Source organism: Bolinopsis microptera, chromosome 1 (genome assembly GCF_026151205.1).
Source record: "Bolinopsis microptera isolate Bmic1 chromosome 1, MBARI_Bmic_1.0, whole genome shotgun sequence".
NCBI lineage: Eukaryota > Metazoa > Ctenophora > Tentaculata > Lobata > Bolinopsidae > Bolinopsis > Bolinopsis microptera.
This window is the reverse complement of record NC_087072.1, coordinates 22,259,225-22,278,673: the sequence shown is the minus strand read 5'-3', so window position 1 is coordinate 22,278,673 and position 19,449 is coordinate 22,259,225. Positions and strand designations below refer to the sequence as shown.

The following is a 19,449-nucleotide window of genomic DNA, read 5'->3' as shown; positions in this document are numbered from 1 at the left end:
AACATGATAACGTTTGTGCTTTATTTAGTTTTTTATCTCTGGTAATTAATTAATCAGTTCTTGGCATTAGGCCAAAGAAAAGTAGAATTGCACGAAACAATTCTTCAGAACTTGCTATAATGAATTACTGTTTTCTACATATTATATACTTCTTTCGTTTACAAGGAGCAATCAAAGGATGACTGTGAATCATGATCATGCTGTTTGTTTTAATAATTCAGTTTGGATGCAAGCTATTAATCAAGTAATACGCCCCAGCTGCAGAAAAACTTATATATTCAATGTTAAAAACAAAATATTCTGTAAGAAAATTGTAACTCAGTTACATAAACAGCAAAACATAAAATACGAATGATTACATAAGCCCAGTGATGGGCGGAGTTTTTTAACTGGCCGATAACTCTGGCCATAAAAATGTTATTTTCTTCAACAAAATATATACAGTATATCATCTCATGCAATTAAAGCAAAGGTGAAGAAAAAGACGAAGATTGTCAAGCTAGACTATGTCACATACCGGACACATCAAATTCCTCAAATTCCTCGGTGCGGAGTTGTTTTTCAAAGAAAAAACGTTAAAAAGATGTAACGGTGTCAGTAGAAAATACCGCATTAAATGAAAGATTTAAAAAAAGACTGTCGAATCTGCTAGATCATGGAAGCAATCAACTCGATCACGTATAACGTGAAATAGCTCAAACTGAGCAGATAACCTTGTTGCTGTGATTATAATTTAACAGTGAACATGTTTTGTTCAATAGGTTTCTTGACCCAACATCCGTAACCCAGTTTTTTAAACTGATCCATGACAAGCATCTTAGCAGCGGTGTACTCTTTTGCTGCATTCTTTGCTTCACTGTACAGCTTTCCATCGAACTCGTCTGATCCCTTCACTTTCTTATACTCTGCTAGAAACAGTTTATAAAGCGAATTTTTGCATATTCTTGATTGTGTCGCATGATTATCGTTGATCTTTCCATCGACAGTACGAGTCGCTTCAGGTGCAGTATCTCCGTAGGTCCAATTGAAGCAAAATCCAGACGCTTTGCTTACAGATCTTGGTTCAGCCACCGAAACAGGCAACAAGAGAGGAACATTAACTTTATAGCCATGTGGCAGTTGAGATTCCACTCCCTCAACTTGTAGTCTTCTGTAAATGGCCCTGGATAAGTGAGAGTGACTGAAAAGACGTCCTACAATAATAGAGGAGTAGTACACTGGAGTCATGAAGTGTGAAAGGAGTGTGCCTTGTACTCCCAGCACATTGCTCCTGCACAACTTATCACTACACGACATCGTCCTCAGTCTCTGACCTGCTAGTATCCCGTCCCATGTCAACAGAGCCTCATTTGGACTAAGTATCGGGATTGTCCCTTCACCACTCTCTATTTTAGTCCTCAGCTGACCTCTGTTTATTCTGTTGGGGTGGTTATCACCGTCAATGACCTGAGCCTGGTCCCCTTCTTGTTTAGGGCTGAAGATCCTGGCATCACCACATGGTGCTGTGTTGATGTAAAGATGGAGGGTAAACTCGTTTTTCAGTTTGTATTTTCCATCTTTTAACTCCAGAACAGAGCACCTCTTGTCACGGAAGGCTTTGAGCTGACCGTAAAGGAACCGAATGACACACCTTCTTATCTGTATTTCTGCATGACTGTCGTTAACTGCTTTTCCATCTGCACTGAGATACTCTCCTCCTAATACTTTCGTACCAGTGGTCAGAGCAATCACTTCCATATCTCCATCAGCTCTGAATGAGTTCTCATTGACGTTATTGTACAAAATTGCTGCAGCAAGAACTTTCTTCTTTTTTTGGTGTTCCTCTACATGCTCACTCAACTCTGTAAACTTAGCTTGAGCTTGAGATGCCACTTTGTCTGCGAACTGTTGAAGATGAGACTCAATAGCAGGAGCATCATTTGCTGGTGTTTGGGGTGTGATATGCTCAACCGTTTCATCCATAGCTACATCGTACCCCATCGTAGCAAGAGCTTTCATAGCACACACTTGTTTTGCTTTCTTCTTGTTTGTACTGACTCCTTCGATAACATTTCCAAAGAATGTAAGTTTTGCACTAAATGTGTGCTGTCCTTTTCCAGGATGAGGACATTCAACAAACTCAAAGTGACAATTTGTTGGCCCATAGATTTCATTTAAAAGCATAACAGCACTCTGTCCGTCACCAAGAGAGATAGGGCTTTGTGGAGTATGAGCCTTTTTCTTTGGCATCGCCTTCTTGGGAGTGGCTTGTTTTTCAGGCGGAGGCTGACTTGCCTCAGGAGGAGCACTAATTTTATCAGCAGGAGCTTCATTTTGATCTTGTGAAGCCTTGCCGAAGTCGGATGTTAGACCTAATCGTTTAGATATGCAAGAAGCTGCAGCCAGTCTCTTGGCTTCCTTCTTGTTGGTAGCGGTTCCATAAAAATACTCATCATTCACTCGAAGTGATACGGCGAATTTTAGGTTAGCCCCCTTTTCAGCTACCTTGCCTTCATTCCATTCTGCACAGGGGTATTTTTCATTTACAATTGACACTGGGTTCTTATGAACTAATCCCTGGACTCTAGCACCAGTCCTTTCCGTCCAAAACTTCACTTTCTCGTCTTTTAATGAAACAATTGGCTTTTCAACAGGAGGTGGTATAACAATAGGATTAACTTGCTCATCTTCAATAGAAGCAGTATGGCTTTCTAAAGTTTCCTTTATGTCATGTCTAATTTTAGGAATCTTGTATTTGTTATTGGTAGGCGATGAAGAGTCATCATTCTCTGAATCATCGTCTGAATACTGCTTTACTCTTCTCTTTTTAGCCATTTGGTCTTTATGCTTAAATGATAAAACATTTACCTTCGATAGTCACAAATTTGTAATAATTTAGAGCAATGTTCCATGACTTGATCATATCACTCCTTCACTAATTTATTACACTTTTGTGGCTATCGAAAGTGAATATTAAGTCATTCAAACATAAAGATCAAACTCTGAAAATTGAAGTTATCATAGGAACAAATTTCAATGAAAGTTAAACATGGATTAGAGCAACAAGATTAAATATGGAAGCAAATTGATGAGTTTTATGATTAGTGTCTCTAACACATTTGTCACATATAATACATACCTTAAATACAATCTTAATTAATATTTGAGGTCCCATATTTGAGACCTCATATAATAATCATATTTTCATACATAACGGTCATCTTTTAGAATGTTTAGCGTAGTTTTGGTGTTATTGATCTTATCAAGGCGAGCATAATCATGAGTGTAATTACGAGGTAGCTCGTCATCATCATCATCCTGACGTGATGGACCGTCAACCATCTTTGAAATGCTGTTGATCGCCTGATCAGTCTTCTCTATGTTTTCAATCTTTGTAGATAGACCTAAGTCCACTTCAGGAATACCTGAGCAAATATTAGTGTAGATGATAACTATGTAAAGGTTGTATCTAAATATTTATAAAATATCATAAGATAAGGAAATCTGTTATCTGTCAGACTTTTTTTGGAACTTGGACGTTTTGTTTCAGTCAGAGGAAATCAAAAATTTGTATGTAATCAAATACCTGTCTTACTATCTGACATCCTACACACCAGTATAATTACACAATAATCCCCCAAAATAGGGCACTGCACACTGACATGTCGACAATTGAGGACAAACCAGTCCTGTATACGAACAAAAAGTGCTTGGAAACTTATACATAAACTCAACTCCCACACAATCAAATACTGACAAAATTCAAACATATCGAGTCTACACACCAAGTACATAAGTTAGCTCATATCGCAGTCTTAGCAACACTAAAAATTTCACCCTTTTTGATTAAATGTGGTTTATCCGGCTCTTCGGTTAACGGACTCTTAGGTCCTTGATCAGATCCTTGATCAGATCTTGCTGCTTGAAAATGAAAATGCAGAAGAATATGCTTTAAAAAGGAAATTGCAATGACGTGAGAATAAGTCAAAATAAAATTTTCCCCATTTCCCATCATGACTATTTTGCACCTAAGTGGCCCAAGGACATTTTAATAGCCAGGGTTATCTATGGTAATTTTGATCGATCTGAACAATTAAAATTACTGAATATGACAAGTAAGGCCACAGGCTGCACCAATGATGTGGTGCTCCATGGTCACACAGTTAAATCTGTTAATTTATTTTACACTGCTGAAAAGTACCTGTTAAGACTTGGTCACTCATCATGTCTTCGGTCATAGAAACATTCTTTGTTTGAAGGTGCTCTGGAACGGTAAACAGTTCGTTTATCCTTTGCTGATATTGGTCTTCTACCTCCGACACAGTTCTTACACCTGCCATTTATGTCGTTAAAGTTATCATACCAGATTCAAAATCGAAATTGAACATCTAAATCAAATCATATATGCAAGACCAACTTCTGGATGCAGATGATCGTAGATATCTGTTAAATTACAATTTACCAAATTTAATGTTTTGATACATTTTTTTTAAAATATTGTATTAGATAAATAATTAATGTTGGTGGGAAATATTAATTATATATTTTTCGACATAGTGCGATGATATTTTGTAGACATGTGTGATGATGTGATGTCATAAATTTTACTTTACTTTACTTTTACTTGACATGAACGATAATATATTGAATTAAAATTTACCTCTTCTTTTAGCAAGCTCTTCTTTTATGTAGTGATTCATGAGCTGATCTTCTTCTCTGTGATTAGACTCTGCTGAGAAAACACTGCCTACTTGCAAACCATATTTGTCCTGTTGACTGTCTGACGGCTTGGAAGCCGAAGATTTGATAAAAACGTTTCCAGTTAAGGTCTCTTCTGCAGTCACAATCCGTCCAACTGCCAACGACACTGCATTTATTCCTCCCCGTTTGTTGCGGAATTTCTGAACTTCTTTGATTTCGGATACTTTAGTAGGTATTTCCTCATCAGAATCATGTGTGCTGCTGGATGACTTCTTTCTTTTCCGATAGGATCTACTACTCATAGCCAGGATAAGAAACAGTTTAATTATCTAGTTTTCTATTTTATGGAATCGTAACATAACATTATAAATAATGCCTCTCTGGGCATCTCAAAAAGAAATTCATAGAAAATGAACACTTTACGTTTGAAACCATATAATTACAAACTTTTAAAAAATTTAACTAAATACCTTTGATATTAACCTTCTTCCTCTTAGCTACCAATGGATTCTCTTTCATATAACTTACATAACTATTCCTATTAGACACAGACACATCTATCCTATCAAAGATGTCATATGAAAGTTCCCAGTGATGACCAAGCTTATTAGCTCGATAACCATGAAGCCGAAAGGCATCTAATCCCCTCTTGAAACCAGTAACCGACTCACTAGCTTTCACAAGTGGTGGTAGACTGTTCCAATAGCGCAAGACCCTTTGGGCAAAGAAATCAGTCTCATTTGTGGTGAATCTATGAATCTTTGATCTAGCAGCAACGGTCCTTCCAGAACGACAAAATAAATCGGAACCATAACCCACAAAGCCTTCCTGGAGCTTGAACATCTCAATGAGATCTCCACGAACCCTGCGTTAAAGCAGTATATTCTTTGAAAAACTTACATTGACCCATCTTCAAAAATGTCATGTAAGGTAAATTTAAGTGTTCGCACCTTAAAGGACTCAATGCGAAGGTATTTAGACCACAAGCTCGAACTAGCCCTCATTTAGTTCCAGATAAACATTAAATTAACAATTAATAAAATGATGAACAAGTACGAAAACTTTACAGGCAATCTAATAGTTGACCTAAATTAAAACCGCCAGAGAAACTGAAAATTGATATGTATGATGTCTAACGTGTCTGACACAAACAGCAAAACCCTTCATCAAGGTTGATGGATCAATTCGAATTACAGTTAAGCAGTTGGCAGTGCAATCGTGTTTCAATTAACAGACGGCCCCAACGTTAATGTGGCTCTTGCTTTGTGTTGGTTCAGCAGAATTAATTATTATGAGTTTAGATTGAAATTGGCTAATCTCCTCTGAATTGAATACAAATAACACACGTTATTGCCGACGTTTCGCCCCCATGGCTTCTTCAAGGCGGAACAAAAACTTTGTTACATAGTGACCTGGTAAATGTCCAAATTAATACATAAAACTCTGAGAAACATTAAAAATAAATGGGAAGATTCTAAGCGGTAGAAAATTTTAAAGCAAAAGATAGATGTTAGGCCAAAGAATCTAGAACTGTCGCTGTCCAAGGTAACCAACTGCGGCCAGGTAGCGCAGTTGGTTAGAACGCCTGTCTTACAATCGTTAGGTTGCGAGTTCGATACCCACTGACTGCCTGGTCGTGGGGTGAGCGTCGTCGACGTTCAGCTAAGGATCATGAGTGGTCTATGCAGCCCCCCGGTCTACTCAGCCGAATACTCGAGAAATCGGGTGTGAGGGTTAAATGAGGAGCTGCACATTGCAGCAAAGTCTCGGACGAAGAAAGTATGGTACACACTACCTTAACCGTCACTGGCCAAAAAGATCCTTCGGCTTCCTGTAATTGGCTGGTTGCACTTGTGTAACATTGTGGCTGTTGGAATACACCGAAGTAAAATAAGTGTCTAGATAAAAAAAAAAAAAGTTGTCATACGGCAAAACATTAAGCAACTTAAATTGCAGTACCATTTATCAATTAATGTATCAAAATATCTCATTGTAATTTTGCATGGCTGAAATGTAACGCTTGATTTATATATAATAATTCAATTTTCAAATAAAAACACTTAATCACGTTTTGACGAGTATTATTATTAACGAGTAAGTAAGGGAATGGTAGATGAAGAAGCAAGTTCACATAGTTTGAAACTCACGAAAATCACTCTTAATAATAGACACTGAAGAATGATCTTACACTCTTACGGTTGCACATTGCATGATCATTTGACCCTCGATTATGAGTCCACTGTGTGAATGCAGCCAAATAGAAGAACTCGTGTCAGATAATAAAAAAAACTTTTGTTTGTAATACATCGACTTGACCCTACAACGCAGAGTACACGAGGGATGGTTATAACTATAAAAGAATCGTAGCATTTTTATGTACCTCAAATATGAATTCAGCTCCTTAGATACATTTTTGTTAAGTTATCGTGTATCAGTTATGTGATAAAAACTAAAAATTTCTCAACAATGTGTGACTGTGTGCGTGGCGGGCTGTGCATATGATTGAATTTCAAATTTGAAGTTATTTATGAATATTACATAATTGATAATATGTATTGATTGTTTAGTGGTAAATAAAATTTTTGTTTTTCTAAATTTTGTTTTTCTTTGTAGATAAAAGCCCCAACAGAATTTTGTCCAAGAAAACCTATGTTTATATAAGCTAACCATTTAACAAATTAACACACATTGAATTATTTTGAAGAACCACCAAGTTGATTACAATGTGAAATGATTGAATATTTTTAAAATTATATTTTAAATTATTATATACAATTTGCTAGTTTACTCATTCATAGTGTATAGCTTCGACACGCCGCGCGTAAATACTTTTAATACTTTCAGCGCTGCTATATAACGGATAATTTGAGTTCAGGGATAGCATGTACTAGTACCCCCAAAGGGGAGACGTGAGTTATTTGTTGCTTGATTTGTTTGCTGTGCTGTCTTTATTAGCTGTGTGTTGCTTGGCTGTGCGATGTCAGGTACAGGTATAAAAACACCATCTACCGGAAATAGACGAGGCTCTGTGACAGGAACAGGGCCAACCGCTAAAAAAGAGCATCATAATGTTGATAAATGCCCATGCAGCCAATCGAATGCTGGAAGCTTCAAGCTAATATGCACAGGATGCAAACAGAACTGGCATGCAGATTGTCTGGGACTTAAGGGTATCACGAAGCCGTCAATAATGAAGCTGGAAAAGTGGTTATGTCCATTTTGCTACGTTGCACCCGTACCAACCACCATCAAAGATATCTCATACGACAACTTCTGCTACAAATGTCGGAACACCTTGAGTCTACAACAGTCCAATAGTGATTATGAGGTGCACTCTGCCTGTCAGAATCTCAAGGACATAGAAACCTTGACGAAATCACTGTCAACAATTGATGTTGATAAAATGAAAGAGTCGATCCAGGTGATCCAAAACCTCGACCTTCACATGCAACACCTGCTAACCAATGAACATGGTTTGAAAGACCATCAAAACCGAGTCAAAAACATAGAAGACCATTGTAAAGGAGAACTAAGTGAAGATGTAAGTGGTGTCAAAAAGGCTATTAAAGACCTTCAGAAACAAATCACAGATCTTTCCACCAAAGGTCTTGTCTCATCTACTGCTCCCAAGCTTGACACTGAGAAATTGATACATGATATCATAGACCAGCTTGATGAACATACTCGGCAGGAACCGCATATTTCTCTTGAACTGAAGGGAATCAAGCAGTCTCTAGACCAACTATCTTCCCAACAGACGACAATTCCTCATGATCAGCCATCATCTGGTTCTGCATTAAATGATAAGCACCTTCTATCAAAGACCACCTTTAAACATGAGGAAAAACCTGTGGTAGACACCGTGGAAGAATTCATCGACAGTGATGCTGAATCAGACCTTCTCCAATACTGCGAATCTCTTCAGTTCAGTCAGGAGAATGGGCATTCAGTATGTTCTTTTGGAGAGAAGTACAAGTATAGCGGATCCAGAGATGAGAATAAGAAAACCGTGGAGATCCCTGATAAAATTGCTGCACTTGTCCTGAAAATCAATGAGGAGTTCTGTGCAGAAGGAAACCCTGTAATGAATAGCGTGTTGATCAACCGCTATGAAGAAGGCGAGGGTTATCTGCCTGAACATTCAGACAATGAACCGGTGATACATCCAGAGTCTAGCATATTGACTCTTTCCATTGGAGGTGAATGCAAAGTCCTCTTCACTGAAATGAACAACCCAGTTCACACGCACAAGTGTACTCCAAGATCAGTTTACAGGATGACCAGAAGGAGTCAGGCTCACTACAAGCACTCTATCCAGAAGGGGTCAGTCACTGGTGCAGTACGATATAGTTTCACCTTCAGATCAATAGATGGAAAGAATCGTGCCAGTACTTGTATCTTCTCTGATTCAAATGGAGCAGGTATGAAATTTGGAGAGGATCACAAAAGGAGCTTTGGTAAGTGGCTGCCTGGTCGGAATGTTTGGACTCCTACAATAGATGACATTAACCCATATCTTGCATGTGGATACAAGAACATTGTTATTATGTGTGGTATAAATGATGTTAGAAGACCATCTGTTAAATCTCAGCGTGAAATTTTTGCTATATTTAGTCATCTAGAATTCAAGATTGAGCAAATTCAAGAGGCCAATCCAACTGCCCAAGTATTTCTTTGTCCTCTTTTACCAACTCGAAATGCTGATTTAAATAGGAAAGTTCTTTACTTTATAGAACTTATTCGTCGTGAGCTACTCCCCAAAAACTTTGGTGTCCAGTTCGTTGATGGCTTTGATGACTTCCTTGACAATAACACTGGCTTACTTTGCCTAACCTTGTCCAGGGAGTTTGACAGATATGGCCGAACGGATTACCTGCACCTTAATTGGAAGGGAGTGGCCAAACTTGCTACTTTAATCCGTAATACTGTCCTTGTTAGGATGCATGGAGGGACTGATAGGAGGAAGAGGGGGAGGAGGGACGGTAAGGTTGGTTCAACACTTTATTCTCATGCCGCCGGAGGACAGCCTCATGTTGAAGGCTATCAGCCTCCAGCATGAATGTTCTTAAAAAAGAGGTCTGTGCCCACTGTTTAAAAAGTATTTACTTAGGTCAATCTATAATTGAATGCTACCACTGTAATTGTCCCATTCACTCTAGATGTTTTAACACCAGTGACAAACAAAATAAAAAAGTTGACTTGTACTGCAATAATTGTATCCACCTAGCAGTAAACCGTTATAACCCATTTAAGCTTCTGAATGATGACAATGATGACAACACTGATGCAGATGATGTAATACGTAAAATCTCTGAGGTACTTGAAAGCTGTGACTCATATTCTGTAAAAGACATAAACCGCACCTTTGCTAACGAATTACAAGTGCAAAACTCACTAATATTTCAAAATCTTGATGGCAACAAATCAAACTTTGACTCGCTGGCAATTGAAATAGCTAGGTTTACTAACAAATTCTCTGTAATTGGTCTTGCTGAAACGAATGTAGGCCCTGAAATGAAAAACTTGTACGAACTCACAGGCTATGAGAGCTTCTATCAAGATACCTTCGACTCGAAAGTAAAAGGCTCAGGAGTAGCTCTATATGTCCTGAACTCCTTCAATGCTGTCAAAAATAACAACCTTTCACAAGTAACAGAAAATCTAGAAACCCTCTTTGTAACTATAGGTAGTCTAGGAAATTCTACTTCTATAGGAGTAATATACCGCCCTCCAAGTGGCAATGCTGAGCAAGCTCTCCAAGAACTGTCGTCAATACTTGATAAAGCACCAAAACATACACACATTGCAGGTGATTTTAACATTAATCTCCATAGTAACCACAGTAGCATTATTGCACAGTATGAAGATGTCCTATTTAGTAGAGGCTTCTTGTTAATCTTATATACCATTTACAGGATGGCAGAAACTCCAGGAGGCTTTGTCTGACTTGATTTGTATTCCTCGTTTGAAGTTTATGTTTCTATCATCCACTAGTGTTACTGTCTCACTTTATTGAATTAAAAGTGATAGCAGGAAATGTCGGAAAATCAAGTGAACAGTAGTGGACCACCTATCCCTAAGTTAGGAGATTCTTATCTTTTGTTCAAGAAAGAAGTGAAATTGTGGTCGGCAACCACATTGATCGAAGAAAAGCGTCAAGCAGGATGTATTGTTTTTATGTTACCTCAGAAGGCTAAGTCTGAGGCAGTGGAAGTTCCACTTGAAGTATTACAAAATGGCAGAACAGACACAGTAGAAGGTGCTGAAGTAAAGACATCGGGATTAGACTGCCTCCTGGAGGTCCTTGATGGAATTTATCTTGAAGATTTGGCTAAGGAAAAGTTCAAGACTTATGACATGTTCAGAAAGTTAAGTCGGGAAGGAAGCCAAGATGTCAAGGAGTTTATTTCGTCATTCGAAAAAGTTGTAAAACGAATGGAAGAGCATGATATTAAGCTTCCACAACCTGTTCTAGCGTATGAATTACTTAGAAGTTGTAATGTTAGTGATTACAAGTATTCTGTTGCCATTACTATGTGTGGCGACTTAACATACACTAACATGAAAGAAACGATAAAGAAGATCACAACTATGAAAGATCCAGAAAGTTCACACCAGAGAATGATTGGTGTAGTTAAAGAAGACTCTACATTTTATACTGGTAACTCCTGTATTGAAAATCAGTTTAATATGTATGATGAATACGAAAATGAAAATGAAGTACTGAATGCTCAGGAAATGGAGCAGCATGCATATTACAGCCAAGGAAGAAGTGGCTATTCGGGAAGAGGATACCGGGGATATGGCTTTAGAAGAGGAAATGGTAGAGGAGCCAGAGGATACCGACAACAGAATCAACAGCAGGAAAGTCAACATCAGGTAGCTGCGGGTGTCAGAAGTGACAGAAAAATGAACCCAACAGACAAATATGGGCGGCATTTTACTTGTAATGTTTGCAAGTCGATTTACCACTTTTCTAGAGATTGTCCAGAACGCCGCAGAATAAACAAAAGTGGAAATCAGGTAATGAGTGAGAATGTAAATCTCTTTATGAATGCTCCTGCCCAAGAAGAGAACTCAAATGTTATGGACCAATTTACCAGTGACAACTTTGGGTTAGCAGTTCTTGACAGTGGATGCAACAAAACGGTTTGTGGAAAGGAATGGTTGAAAGTCTATCTTCAGTCGCTGTCTCCAGAAGATTTCATTAAGGTGTGCTATGAAGAGAAACATGTATCGTTTAAATTTGGAGATAATGCACCATCAAAGTCAAGGACATGCTGCACATTCCCAGCCGTTGTATGTGACAAACAGGTGAACATTGTGGCACAAGTTGTTGATGATCAGATTCCATTACTGATTAGCAAACAGTCAATGAAAGATGCTAGAATGGTATTGGACTTTGGAGATGACACAGTGAAGGCTTTTGGTGTAAAGCAGAAAATCATCTTCAATGAATCAGGACACTGTAGCATCCCTCTGAGCAAGAATACTATCCATCAACAAGTCTGCTTATGTAAATCAGGAGAGGAAATTGTAAACCTGACCATGGAAAGTACTGACAAAAGAAAGATAGTGATTAAGCTACATAAGCAATTCGCCCATCCCCCACCTGAAAAGTTAAAGTCACTCTTAAGAACAGCAGGACAGCTTACCAAGGAAATTGCTCGAGAGATTGACACAGTATCGTCTAACTGTGATGTGTGCAAGAGATACAAGCGACCGAATAATCGTCCAGTAGTCTGTATGCCTTTAGCCAAAGACTTCAATGATACCGTTGCCATGGATATTAAGGTGTACGACAAGAATAAAAACATTTACATCCAGCACATGATTGACCATAAAACCAGATTCTCTGCTGCAAAAGTTATCAGGTCAAAAGACAAGGAAACCATTGTGGAAAGTGTTTTTACACACTGGATCAACACTTTTGGACCACCGAAGAAGTTCATGAGTGACAATGGAGGGGAATATGTTAACAAAAGTTTTGTTGACCTCTGTGAGAAATTCAACGTTCATATCATCACTACTGGAGCTGAAGCACCTTGGAGCAATGCCCTTGTAGAACGGCACCATGCCCTTTTGTCTAACAGTATGATAAAGATCATGGAAGATACTAAATGCTCAGTTGAAGTTGCTTTAGCATGGGCCTGTCATGCCAAGAACACTTTGGCAAATGTGAATGGTTTCTCGCCATATCAGTTAATCTTTGGCAAAAATCCATCTCTCACTTCTATTGATGATCCCTATGCTAGTCCAACGATTGTTGAAGATGAGAGTCCAAGTGAAACTGTTGCCAAGAACATCTCTGCCATCTACAGTGCTCGAAAAAGAATGATGGAAAGCGAAGCTAGTGAGATGATCAGACGAGCCATTAGATCAAAAACTAGAGAAGTGTACACTGATGAGATACAGTCGGGTGATATGGTATACTACAAAAGAAATGATGATAAGCGATGGCGAGGACCAGGAACAGTTATAGGTGTGGACAAGAAAGTTGTAGTTGTAAGACATGGTGGGTATATTGTTCGATGCCACCGGATTCATGTTGTCAATGTAAATGAACTGTACTCAAAAGATGTTTCCGAAGTAAGTGGGACCGATCCACCAGATGAGCCTAATCCCACTGTTGAAGAATTTTACAATGCAACTCAAATGCTGAAAAATGATGTTCTGTTGAACGCTTTCGATATTGCTCCTGCTGAAGAGGATGATAATAATACTGTAAGCACAGATAATATACCACAAAGCAACGAAACTAATGTAGAGGAATCAATGTCTACAAAGGAGCAGAAGTTCTGCAAAGCTAAGTCAAAGTATGAGAAGAAGAAGGTCAGTATCGAAGTGTTAAACACTGACCCCTATAAGTCACAGAAGACTGACGAAATCGAAAAATGGAAGCAAAACAATGTGTATGAAGAGGTTGAGGCTCACGAAGTAGATGATCAGTTTGTCCCCATTTCGACAAGGTGGGTCACAAATGACAATGGTCATAAGAAAAAGGCCCGTTTGGTAGCTCGAGGTTTTGAGGAAATTCCTCTTGATAGTACCGAAAGAGTCAGTCCTACTTGTCGAAAAGAATCTCTAAGACTTCTATTCACAGTAGCAGCATCAATGAAGTGGCCTATTCATTCTCTTGATATAACCTCAGCATTTCTACAAGGTAAACCAATTGAGCGACTAGTTTATCTTACCCCTCCAAAGGAATGCTATAAACCAGGAATACTGTGGAAGCTGAACAAATGTGTTTATGGACTGTCAGATGCTGCAAAGATGTGGTACAGAAATGTAAAAGACCACAGTGAACAAGCTGGTTTAAGGAAATGTTTATATGATGATGCTCTGTTCTTTTCAAGAGTTGACAAAGAAGATCTTGCAGGAATAATGACTGTACATGTAGATGACTTCATCTATGCAGGGACCAAAGGTTTTGAGTCTAATATTCACAAAGATGTGCTGCATGGATTTGAGATTAAGTCACAGGAAGCATCGCGATTCACATATCTTGGACTTGAGGTGGAACAAGATCCAATCTCATATGAAATCACTGTTGGACAGTCAGATTATATCAGTGCTTTAAAGACCATAGGACTATCAAGTAACAGAAGAAGCCAGAAAACACATGCTCTGACTCACGAAGAGTATGTACAGTACAGATCAGGTGTTGGACAACTTATCTGGTTATCTGTCCAAACCAGACCAGATATTTCGTTTGATGCTTGTCAGTTGAGCAATAATCTGAAAGATCCCAACGTCTCAGACATAATGCTTCACAACAAGATAGTCAAAAAGCTTAAAACTGATGAAGATGCCCCACTGACCTTCAGAGAACTGCCTAACATAAAGAATGGAGTAAGACTACTTACATACAGTGATGCATCGTTTGGAAATCTTAGTAACAATGGTAGTCAGTGTGGGTATCTGATACTTATTTCGGATAAAGATGGTAGAGTCAAAAACCCTGTCTGTTGGAAATCTGTAAAGTTGGACAGAGTCTGTTACAGTACTTTAGCCGCTGAAAGCCTTGCACTCCTGAAAGCGGCTGATCACACCATTTTTATTCAGCAAACACTACAACAAATACTGGGAGATTCTTTAAATGTGACCATAGACTGTTTTATTGACAATAAAGGACTTCTAGAGCTTGTACAGAAGACAAAGGACCCCATTGAAAAAAGACTGATAGTTACCATGGCATCACTAAGGGAAATGGTCGAGAAGGGTGAAATAACTGTTAACTTTATGCCCTCAAGGACGATGCCTGCTGATGTTTTGACTAAGAGAGGGCCTAGTTCTCAAAGTCTGCGTATGTGTTTTGAGAGGGACTAGTATTTTTAAAGAGTGAACATCGAATTTATTTTTTATTTTAAATGGATTTATCATTTATATTTTTAGCTTTTTCATACATTTTTATGTCATTTTTGTTTTGAGTCAGAATCTTTATTTTTTACTTTTGCAGATTAGTTTTTAAAATCAGTGCGTGTGAGTTTCATGGGATTTTTAAAGTGCAAACTAAGTTATTTGACTAGTTTTGCTATGTTTATAAAAATGTTTACTTAAAAAAAAAAAAAAAAAAAAAAAAAAAAAAAAAAAAATAATAATAATAATAATAATTTAAAGACCGAAGTCCCGGCCAATAGCCTGGTTCCCCTGGGTTGTTGTAAAATGATAATATAAAAATCCGAAGTCCCGGTCAGTAACCTGAACTGTGTTTAGGATAACTGAAAAAAAAAAGAAAAAAAAAGAAAAAAAAAAAAAAAAAAGAAAAGGGGATAAATATTAGTCAGTTGAGACACCTGTTTAACCTCCCTCTGAAGTCCTCCTTTATGAGGCAGCCTTTTAGCCTGCATAACTCTTTGTGGAGCTGGTATTGATTTGTTTGTTTTGGTTCATTACCACTGGCTTTTAAGTTAGTTGAGAGGATTGCATAATCTATCCTCATATCACACCCATCTCATTTAATCATCATTCACATATGGCCATTTATACACAGAAGAAAGAAGATTTATAAAGATCTACAGAAGAAGCATTTCTAAACAGCTGCCAACGCCTAACGAATAAGTTCTCCTGCTACATGTTCTGGTATCCGTGAAGATCGCCTAATAAAGCCGGATACCGTGAAGAAACAGAAAGAAAAACTAAAAGAGGACTGATGTTAATCTTATATACCATTTACAGGATGGCAGAAACTCCAGGAGGCTTTGTCTGACTTGATTTGTATTCCTCGTTTGAAGTTTATGTTTCTATCATCCACTAGTGTTACTGTCTCACTTTATTGAATTAAAACTTCTTTCCATTGATATCATTAGCAACTCATGAAAAGCCTGGATGTAATGCCTCGTGCATCGACAACATCATTACAAATGACCTAGACTCTGTTACTGCCTCTGGAGTCATAACTGATCACATATCTCATCACCTCCCTATATTTACAATATTTGACTGGGAAATTAGCAAGACCAAAAATATTCACAAGCACACTCAATATTATGACTATTGTAAATCAAACACTGATAAATTTGCTGAAGTCTTGGGTAACAAACTAGACAATGAACCAATTATAGATTTTACTAACTTTCATGATATCTTTAAAAACAGCATTGACGAAACCTGCAAACTAGCTGTACCCAAAACCACTAAGCGCACTATCCAGAACAACCCATGGATTACTGGCGGGATTATAGCCTCAGTAAACCACTGCCATGGGCTGTATGATGACTGGGCGAAAGTCAGGAAAGTTAAGTGTAAACAAGGCGAAACTGACACAAAAGGGGGCACATGCCTGTGTTCTATCTGCTGTAATAAAAGAAACCGTTATGATGACTACAAAGAATATAGAAAGGCTCTAAAAAAGGTTCGTAAAAAAGCTGTATCTGAATATTATTCTGACAAGTTTCTTGAAACTCAGGGAAATTCCAAGAAAACCTGGGAACTGATAAATAAAATTCGTGGCAAACAGAAACGTGATATCAGACCTATATTTACCATAGACAATGAAAAGATAACTGATCGCAGAGTTATAGCTAATGAATTCAATAAGTATTTTGTATCCCTAGCATCTAACCTTAATGCAGCCTACACAGAACTAGGAGAGATACAAATAAATCAGCTTCCAAGTTTCTGTGACTTCTTACCTAAATCGAATACAGCTAATATATATCTACATGACTGCTCACCTGAGGAGGTGGCTAAGATCATATCGGAACTTAAGAATGGCAAGGCTAGCGACATACCAGTACATATAGTAAAGGCAGTATCAGGCAAAATTAGCCCACTACTATCGGTATTGTACAACGAATGTATGCAACAGGGATTTTTTCCAGACGACCTAAAAGTAGGTAAAATAAGTCCAATATATAAGAAAGAAAATGCTGAGCTTCTTGAAAATTACAGGCCTATCTCAACCTTAGCGATATTCGGTAAAATACTTGAAAAAATCATATTCTCCAGGCTTTACAGTTTCTTTCAGTCGCAAGGATTATTATATGAAAATCAATATGGCTTTAGAAAAAATCACTCGACAAGCCATGCACTCAACTTCTCTGTCGACTACATTGAAAAATCTTTAAGAGATAAAAATCACGTACTAGGCATCTTCATTGATTTAAGTAAAGCTTTTGACACAATCTGTCATGATAAACTGCTTAAAAAACTGAATGATTATGGAATTCGAGGGACTGCAAATAAATTGATAGCCAGTTACCTTTCTAATAGACAGCAATATGTTTCAGTACTTGGAGAAGAATCCGAAAAACTGTCTGTAATATTTGGTGTTCCTCAGGGGTCAGTATTAGGTCCCTTGCTTTTCATTATCTACATCAATGAAATATACAGAGTATCAGACCTAGGTAAGTTTATACTTTTTGCCGATGACACCAACATATTTGTTGTAGATAAATGTATAAAAACACTTTACTGCAAAGCTAATAAAATTCTTAAACTTGTTCATCAGTATATGAAGAGTAACTTGCTGCATATCAACATAAAGAAATGTTGTTATATCCACTTTAAGCCGAACTGTAGAAATGAACCAGATTCAAACACCAATGAATTAGAACTGACACTAAATAATATAGTAATTAAAAAGGTGGAGGAAACTAAGTTTCTTGGAGTCATTATTGACCAAAAACTGAACTGGGATGCTCACTTAAGAGCGTTAAACCGTAAATTGAAATGTGAGATAGGTAGACTATGTGGAATTAGACGCTGTGTACCTAAAAAACTATATAAGGACCTGTACCACACCCTTTTTGAATCACACCTATGTTATGGAATATCTGTTTGGGGAGGTGTATCAAATAATAAACTAGAAGCCATATTTAAAACACAAAAGAAATGCATAAGAATTCTCTTTGGTGATAATGATGCATACTTCAATAAGTTCAAAACATGTGCCAGAGTAAGGCCTATCACTAGGGATAAGACCGGTAAAGTTATCAAGCAGATGTTAGGCAAAGATTTTTTTGAACTAGAACACAGTAAACCAATCTGTAACGAGTATAACTTCCTGACTGTCCACAATCTTCATAAGTTGCACTGTTTACTGGAAATGTTTAAAATTAATAAGTTCCAATCACCAGTCTCAATGTTCTCTTTATTCAACAGGTCACCAAGACGAGACAACTACTTCATCCCACCCACTCCATCCTCACTATTCATCTATCAATCAACTAGTATTTGGAATCACTGCCGTAAGTCAACAAGTGAAATAGACTTCTCCACTCCCATCAGTATATTCAAGAATAATCTTAAGAAATCTTTGTTAGAACTACAATCTAAATATGACCGACAACTTTGGTGCAGTTACAACTTTGATGCAAATGAATTATCATTGAAATAGGTTGATTTAGTAAACATAATCATATGAGTAAACCACGGTGTTATTGCAAAAAACCATGACAAGGGTATCAGACCTATATTAATCTAAGAGACGACACAAAACGAATCATCATACAACAAATTTTAAAATCCTGCGGCACAGGATCCTGTTGTTTTCCTACTCTACCTCTCCCAAACCCCTCTCTCCTTCTCCTCTCTTCAGGTTTATTGTTCAATTTAAAAAAAAATTAGATAGCAGATATATTTTCTTTTAAATGAAGTAATGGCATTATACATTGTTTGTTATCGTATGTATGTTGTGTATAGTGTTTGCTGACTGGGTATATGCTATATATTTTGAGGCTCACGACGTCTCGTCCCATGGGTGGAGTTGTAGGCTGAGTATGTGTTCAAATCTCCTTACTTCGTATGGTGAAACATTGAAAGGTTTGCCTTAGCCTTTGGGACGAGTGTTTGCCCACCGGGGATCCAAATATATGATTATCATGGACATTACTTTGACACATAAACTAATCAAACGACTTTAATGATTCCAGAAAATTTTACTAACTGCATTTAGCTAGTTTATAGTAAATACACACGATCGCAGAATAGAGGAGCACAATTGGGTTCCTTGTTCTGCGACTGTGTTTCCTCGGTGGGCCGACAGGTTTTTGTTGTGTAGTAGTGCTGGGGAAAAAAACGCTTTAACTATCAATGAGAGTACAAATTTTTAATTCTTGACCTTAGTGCCACAGTTTCTGTGGTAAAAACAAATTTATAGTTAAACGTTATATATTGTAGAAGGGCATGATTTACTCACATCACTAAGCATCTGGATGGATAATTAGCACACAAAGATAAACTGACCTTTAAACATGACCACCAGCTATACCACGTAACCATAGCTCAGAAATAAATAAATTGCTCTACATAGAAACATCTGGCCTG

The 19,449-nt window shown here is 37.7% G+C and overlaps 2 protein-coding genes across 2 annotated transcripts; both read right to left on the bottom strand.

The window, feature by feature from the left end:
• Positions 1–259: 259 nt before the first annotated feature.
• Positions 260–2,814, bottom strand: LOC134824802 (double-stranded RNA-specific editase 1-like). The gene has a single exon (XM_063836780.1). It carries the CDS (start codon positions 2,812–2,814, stop codon positions 727–729), a length of 2,088 nt encoding a protein of 695 aa, XP_063692850.1. The 3' UTR covers positions 260–726.
• LOC134824894 (splicing factor C9orf78 homolog) lies at positions 260–5,012 on the bottom strand. The gene is made up of 3 exons (XM_063836899.1): positions 4,640–5,012; positions 4,181–4,312; positions 260–3,404 (listed from the first exon to the last, which is right to left on the bottom strand). Exons 1-3 carry the CDS (start codon positions 4,980–4,982, stop codon positions 3,184–3,186), a joined length of 696 nt encoding a protein of 231 aa, XP_063692969.1. The 5' UTR covers positions 4,983–5,012; the 3' UTR covers positions 260–3,183.
• Between the last annotated feature and the right edge of the window lie 14,437 nt (positions 5,013–19,449).

Excerpts from the sequence above, each read along its gene's own strand:
- LOC134824802 (XM_063836780.1), bottom strand. The coding sequence starts at position 2,814 with ATGGCTAAAAAGAGAAGAGTAAAGCAGTATTCAGACGATGATTCAGAG.
- LOC134824894 (XM_063836899.1), bottom strand. The coding sequence starts at position 4,982 with ATGAGTAGTAGATCCTATCGGAAAAGAAAGAAGTCATCCAGCAGCACA. Across the intron at positions 4,313-4,639 it reads AGAGCTTGCTAAAAGAAGAG|GTGTAAGAACTGTGTCGGAG; the intron begins GTAAATTTTAAT and ends CATAAATGGCAG. Across the intron at positions 3,405-4,180 it reads GAGTGACCAAGTCTTAACAG|GTATTCCTGAAGTGGACTTA; the intron begins GTACTTTTCAGC and ends ATATTTGCTCAG.